The sequence below is a fragment of the Benincasa hispida genome, chromosome 9 (genome assembly GCF_027475165.1).
Source record: "Benincasa hispida cultivar pf3 chromosome 9, pf3_genome.v1.1, whole genome shotgun sequence".
NCBI classification, from domain to species: domain Eukaryota; kingdom Viridiplantae; phylum Streptophyta; class Magnoliopsida; order Cucurbitales; family Cucurbitaceae; genus Benincasa; species Benincasa hispida.
The window spans coordinates 50,140,434-50,147,172 of NC_143486.1; the positions used below are offsets into that span (position 1 = coordinate 50,140,434).

General features: G+C 35.7%; 1 protein-coding gene across 1 annotated transcript; it reads left to right on the forward strand.

Moving 5' to 3' along the window:
* Positions 1-632: 632 nt before the first annotated feature.
* Positions 633-6,224, forward strand: LOC120085914 (Agenet and bromo-adjacent homology (BAH) domain-containing protein). The gene is made up of 7 exons (XM_039042226.2): positions 633-2,007; positions 2,575-2,669; positions 2,743-2,865; positions 3,464-4,279; positions 4,946-5,159; positions 5,265-5,789; positions 5,898-6,224. The coding sequence occupies exons 1-7, from the start codon at positions 1,695-1,697 to the stop codon at positions 5,909-5,911; spliced, it is 2,100 nt and encodes a 699-aa protein (XP_038898154.1). The 5' UTR covers positions 633-1,694; the 3' UTR covers positions 5,912-6,224.
* The last annotated feature ends 515 nt before the right edge of the window (positions 6,225-6,739 follow it).

Genomic DNA, 6,739 nt, shown 5'->3' on the forward strand with positions numbered 1-6,739 from the left:
AAATTAAACTGAAGACCTAATAACGAAAAAGATATTTTCCTTAAGAATAATTGTTACAATTGACTTATTTTAGAGACCCAAAATGTAAATGACCCTGTTTATTAAAAAAAAAAAAAATGCTAAATGACCTTTTGTTGTCATAAACGAGTGAAGTTACAATTTTATACTTGATTTCTTTCTTCTTCTTCTTCAATGGTTCGACCACAACTTCTCCAACTAACTAACTTCCAACAAAACTCTTTTTTTCTCTTTCCTTCTTCTTTTCCAGCATGACCAACTTTGGCGAAACTGTTTTTTCTTCTTTTTTTTCTCTCATTTCTTCTTCTTCTTCTACTTCTACGACATGACCAACTTCAATAAAAAAACCATGCACTAGCTTCAGTTATGAGAGAGGAGAGTAAGAGAGAGAGAAAAGATAGTAATTTGTGAGTGAGGAAAGGTAGAGAGCGAGAGAATGAGAGAGTGAGAGCGAGATGGTATTCTGCATTGCAGAGTTTATTTTAGTAGTTTCACCCGAATGTGACGTAACAAAAAATTATTCGACATTTGTTTTTTAAAAAATAATTATTTATCCTTTCAACCTCAAATTTTGAGTCATTGGTACAAATTTCCCACTAAAATTTATTGAAATTGGAATTACCCTTGAGAAGGTAGTGGAAAATGTAAAATAGACACATGGAAATTTCTGTACAAGCAAGCAACAATGGCGGCCCATTGATCCAAAAGATCATGTTTCTCAGTTGTTGGACCCGACTCTTAGGCTTCGGTCAGTATCCTTACTTTTGTGCTGCGGTGTGGTGCTGCCACTCTCCTTCTCCTTCCGTCTTCCCTCTCATCGACTCCTCTGAAACTCTCCTCCTTCCGATCTTCATGACCTTCCTCGCCTCTCTTTCTTCTCATCTCTCATTGCCCTTTTCATATTTTCATCATTACGCCCATTAAACACTTGGGGAACTTTCAATTTCTCCATTCTGTAAATCTTCCGTTTTCCAGCCTCAAAATTGGACTTTTCCTCCTGGAAGCTTGGAGAGCTCCCTGCGTAAGTTCATTGCGGATTTCTCTTCTTTCTGCCCATCTAATTCGCCGTGGATTCTATCTGCGTAATTAGTCAAAAGGGTTTTCTGCCGTCTTGGTGTTTTCTAGCTGCAATCAGTTCTTTTGCAGGGGGATTGAAGAAAGCTATTGCGTTTGTGGGTTCTGCCCAATTTGTAGGGAAACATACTTCTTTTGTTCCTGCAATTGTTCTTCAATAATTGAGGATAATTGTTGCGGGTTTTAGGGTTTATGGTTTTCTCTTGTGGTTTCTAGGGTCATTTGTTTGAGGAACTCAAAGCTTGTTGGAATTGGATGCTTGAAAATTATTTTAATTTAGGGTATTTTGGCTGTGAATTAGCTTCCGATCTTGCCATGATACATCTAATTCATAGGATTCTGTAGGTTATTTTCCCTTGGATCATTTGCCCAGTTTTTCCTTTCCTTTTTCCTTTCTTGACTTGAGATCTACCAGTTTTGGCCGAGAAATTGTGGTCTTATGTATTTTGGGTAATCTTGATGGACTGGTGGTCAATATTCATAAACAGGTTGATTTCATATAGTAGTTATTGGGATAAACGATTCTGCATCCATTGGCCGTTTTCATGGACTCTTGCACATGTGATTAGCATTTAAGTTGAATTTATGTTGTTGATTGTTTTATGAAAATTTTGGCCAAAATGATGGGACATGGTAACTGTTTTGTGGAGTGGAAGGAGCAATTTGTCTCACAAGAACGGGGAAACCGCGTGGTTCATTATTTTTTAAAGGATTCTGCTGGAGAGTCTATTCTTGCAGTTGTGGGGACTGAGAGGAGCGTCAGACACATGTTTTATGTTGTTGCTGACGAGTTCTTGCAAGCTCATGGGAAGGAAAGTTCTGTCCATGCTGGTTTCAAATGGAGATCGAGGAGAGAGGTTGTGGATTGGCTTACTTCTATGTTATCCAAGCAGCATTCTCCTGGGGATCATTCTGGTTTGTCTTGGTTTTCTTTTCTTATCTTTTATTCCGTTTGCATAGTTGGATTCATGGTGATTTCTCATTTTGTTAGACTGAATTTGCTAAAGTTAACACCTTTGTTTATCTCTTTACATTTGTGAGAGCATTTGCAAATTCTCTTTGCATAAAATTCTTTAGTTGGTAACCACATTTGACGTGATTCACATGATATGTTGTCAAGCACAAAGGAGAAATTACCATATAATGTTGATGAGGCAAGCTGAGCTTGCACCATACTCACCTCAAGTTAACCTATTGCATGGTCTTTCAAGTTGCTACATAACATAGTTACCTTTTTCTTGCCATGCTTAGGTTGAATTTAGCAACAAGTCTTTGGCATTATAAGGCTATTTACATATTGCAAGTTCATATTATTTATAAATTTTAGTTATTTATTCAAGTGTGCGTCACTTCAATTAGGTGGTACTCCTCGGTTTCTCAAATGCAATCAAGATACTTCTCGTGTTTAAAAGCATTTTATGCTTCACAGTATTACTCTCTTGAATTGTTGGTATTGGCATCTTGACAAATTTTTTTATGCAGAGCCTTATAAACTTGATGCAATACAAACACTGGGATCTCTTCAATTTTCACATAGTGGCGTAGTTGTCCCACAATCTGATGTACCAGATGATAAGGTAAATTCCTTCCCTTTCATTATTTATATTCAAACAATTTTGGGCAATTATCCTCAGTTTGATCTTGACTTAGGTTCGCCCATCAAGGAATTCTAAGGGACTTGCATCAGATATTGTATGGTCCGGTGCTGCGTGGACTTGTGGTAAACGACTCAAGCATTACCCATCATTTTGCAGGAATGGGACTTCAATCATGGTAAACATCTACTCTCTGAAGGTTAAGGTGTCGCCAGGTTTGATTAATGTGGTTTAAATCTCATTATTCCTTTATATTATCCCATTTATGTGAGTAACAATAAATCAATTTTTAGTGACTTAATGTTGGAGTAAGAAAACGCAAGAAATGTGTATACATCAAGTTTACCATGTTATGCTAGGACAATCACTGTAGTGCCTATGTGCATGAGTGATTCTAGGATAAGGTGAAATTCGGTTTTTTAAAGTAGTTATTCGTTTACTAATTGAGTAATTTCTTACTCATAAAAAAGTGGTGGTAAAAATTGGTACGTCACCTGGATTCCACTTTTGTGCTTCAACATGCCTTCACTCTTGCATACTTTTGGTAGCAGGAAGTTTGCACTTTATCCAAGTTTAAATCTATGATGTTTCATCTTGAAACTAATGGGAGTTATTCCCAGAGAGATCAATATTTTTTCTGTGCATTTGTTCCATGATACTCTTAAGTTGTGGTTTGATGGTCTATTAGATTATAATGTTGGTATTTGCATTATCTGCTTTTACCATCATTTCCCAATTATGACATTCTTCCTTTCCTACTCATCAATGCTATTCAGGTACAATCCTTTGTTTATGTCATGGCTAAGGGAGAAAACCACTATCTAGCTTACCTAGAAGACATGTACGAAGATAAGAGGGGTCAGAAAAAGGTGAAAGTGAGGTGGTTTCATCATAATCAGGAGGTAAAAGGTGTGATCGCATTACGAAATTCTCACCCGAAAGAAGTGTTCATCACACCATATGTGCAGGCCATTAGTGTTGAGTGTGTTGATGGTTCTGCAACAGTCTTAAATCGTGAACATTACGAAAAATGTGTGAATGCCTTTCCTCATGATGCACTTTCCAAAGTTCATCTTTGCTATAGGCAGTTCAAAAGCAACCGATTAAAACCATTTGACCTGAGTAAATTGCGTGGTTATTTTGATCAGCCGGTCTTCTCTTGTTTGAGTCTCAATGTATTATCAAAATCTGAGCCCATTTTTGATAGCTTGACTGGGGAAGACGATGAAGATTTGGACCCAGAAAATAGTGTTAGACCGAAAGTTAAAAGGATAAGAAATGCTAAAGGATGTAGAACATTTGAGTTAGAAAATGCAAAAGTTAGAAAGTCTGGTAGTCGTCGGCACATGTTGACTCATAAATCTTGCCAGAAGCATAATTACAGCTTTTTAGGCGGTGCGTTTCTGTCACATAAACGTGTTTTGGATGATAATGACCCAGCGTATGAGGTCAATGAGAAGATAGAATTACTGTGTCAAGATAGTGGCATTCGAGGCTGCTGGTTCAGGTGTACGATCTTGCATGCATCACCAAAACAGATTAGAGTACAATATGATGATTTGCAAGATGAGGATGGCTATGGCAACCTTGAGGTACTGGTTAAAGAGTTACAATGGAACACTCTTGCCTTCTTTTTCATTTTGTTGAACTTTAACTCTTTTGAAAGTTAGTTAAACCCACAACAGGTATATGAGGATTTATTCAATCCCATGTTGCCGTTGGGACTTTTCAAAAGATTGATGATCAAAGTTATATTTCATAACTGGAGCTTTTACATATAGCATCTTTGGAGTGATCTCAATTCTTGAAATGGTTTAAATAACTTTGGTGATGCTCAAAATCATTTTGAAACATATCTTAAAATCAATTTAATATTAGATTTTACACTTTAAAGTTATTTTTTACACAGCTAAAATCGATTTTGAATAATTGAAAGTATGTTTTGGAATGATTTTGAAAATGACAAAAGTGATTTTAGAATGATTTTGAACATCATTAAAACCATATTAAAATCACTCTTAAACATGCTATAAGTCTATTGTTCATATTTACTCTTTGATAGTTTTATCACAACCATCCAGATCATATACCGTGCATTTTGCTTTCCATATTCGGTTGACTTTTGTAGAGTTGCAGTCAGGCTCTGTTTATATGTTTTTCAAGTGCATTTTACTTGTAGCCTTACTGCCGTATTTTGTTTTTGACAAGGAATTTCTACTTGAAGTAAGTGAACAACTGACAAGTTTTTCCACTTGTAGGAATGGGTTCCTGCTTGTAAAGTTGCTCTACCTGATAAACTCGGCATGAGGCACCCTGGTCGCCTAATTACAAGGCCAGCTCCACAAGAGCAAATCGAGCTCACCCTTGATGTCGGAGTTGCAGTCGATGCATGGTGGAGTGATGGCTGGTGGGAAGGAGTCGTTACTGGCCTAGATGATTCAGGCAAGGACAACGTGGATGTTTACTTTCCAGGTATTCTAATAAAAAACATAAAAGTGGTTCTTTCCCTTCATCGAGTTTAAGCTAAATCTACATTTATTTAGTCATCTTTCTTCGCAACTCCTTTGCTGTTAATAGGTGAAAGCTTATTCTTGAACATACCTAGAATCAATCTACGAATATCGAGAGATTGGTTCAAGGGCCGCTGGATTAACATTGAGGCAAAACCATCTATACTTTCAACAATATCCAACATTAATACAACAGATGATAAACATTCCAAGTCTGTTACTCATATCAAATCCAGTAGTTTAGATATGTCGAGCATTGATGCAAATGCTGTCACTGATTTTAGTCACGTAAAGGAGGAGACACTCGAGGAAACTGCATTAGCTAGTCTTGAAAAGCTTCGTGAAGCAAACAACGGGCAGAAGCAACTCTCATCAGAAGATGACCAGAGTGATGATGATATGGTTGACGCCAAAAACACTACCCATAGTTTGAAGGACAATGATGGAGAAGGTGATAATAATACTAGTAGTGATAGTGAGGATGATAATGATGATAATAGCAATGGTGTTAAATCAGAAATGGATTCCATGGAAACTTTTGAACAGAACTGTAGAGAGGAAGAAGCAGAGGATATGGATATGGATATCGAAGGTGTAGATGTTTAGAATGATGAATAATAATACAGTTTAGCTTATTTAATAAGTAGTTGCAGTGTTTTGGTTTTTTTATCAAGCATTTGCACTGCTGTGTTTATTGTAGGTTGTTGTAAATAGTTTGGTTGGTTGGTGGGGGTGATGGTGGCGCTGGTGGATAAAGCTAACTTCATAGATCAATTTCACTTGGTGCTCTTCCTTAATATGTACAGAATTAAGGTCAGGTACCATATCGGTGAGCTGTGTCAAGTTCTGATTTTATAGGTTTAGTTGAGAGTATGTAAGATGTTTCCTCATCCTTCTCTCAGTGATGTAACAAAACTATCTTTCATGGATTACTTCTTTGTCTTGGATTTCAAGGACATGTAATGTAATTAAATCAGATGATTCTAAGTGTGTTTGTTTTAGTTAAATTACAAGTTTAGTCTGAAAAGTTTGAGGTTTGTGTTTATCTAAACCCTTGAACTCTTAGAATGTCTTATAAATATCTGAACTTTCAAATTTATATTGATCTATTCGATGTTTTTCTTTTAAAAAATCATGGATCCTAGAAATTTGTGGGTTCTAAATTTTTAATTTTGTATAAGACAAATTTGTAAAATATCAAGTAAATGTCCAAGACAATTTAAAATTTGTGTTTATTGGACTAAAAGTTGAAATTAAATTTTAAAGAATTGGCCAAAATTTAAAGTTTAGAGACATCCTATAAAACATAGATACAGATACGGCTACACGATCGGATATGATGATTCGTCAATTTCTATAAAACTAAGATACGGATACGTCTAAGGATGTATCATTTTTTTATATATTTTTTTAATATATATATTTCTAAAAAACGAGGATACTGATACGTTGAAGATACATTTTTTTTCTTTAAAAAAATCTAGAATATAGATAAATTTAGCATACAAATTAATAACAATAGTACAAAGTATAATAATAATA

What these genes read in the sequence shown, in the direction of transcription:
- LOC120085914 (XM_039042226.2), top strand. Translation starts at nt 1,695, where the DNA reads ATGAAAATTTTGGCCAAAATGATGGGACATGGTAACTGTTTTGTGGAG. An exon ending in TTCTCCTGGGGATCATTCTG is followed by an intron (nt 2,008 to 2,574) that starts GTTTGTCTTGGT and finishes TTTTTTATGCAG; the next exon opens with AGCCTTATAAACTTGATGCA. An exon ending in GGAATGGGACTTCAATCATG is followed by an intron (nt 2,866 to 3,463) that starts GTAAACATCTAC and finishes AATGCTATTCAG; the next exon opens with GTACAATCCTTTGTTTATGT.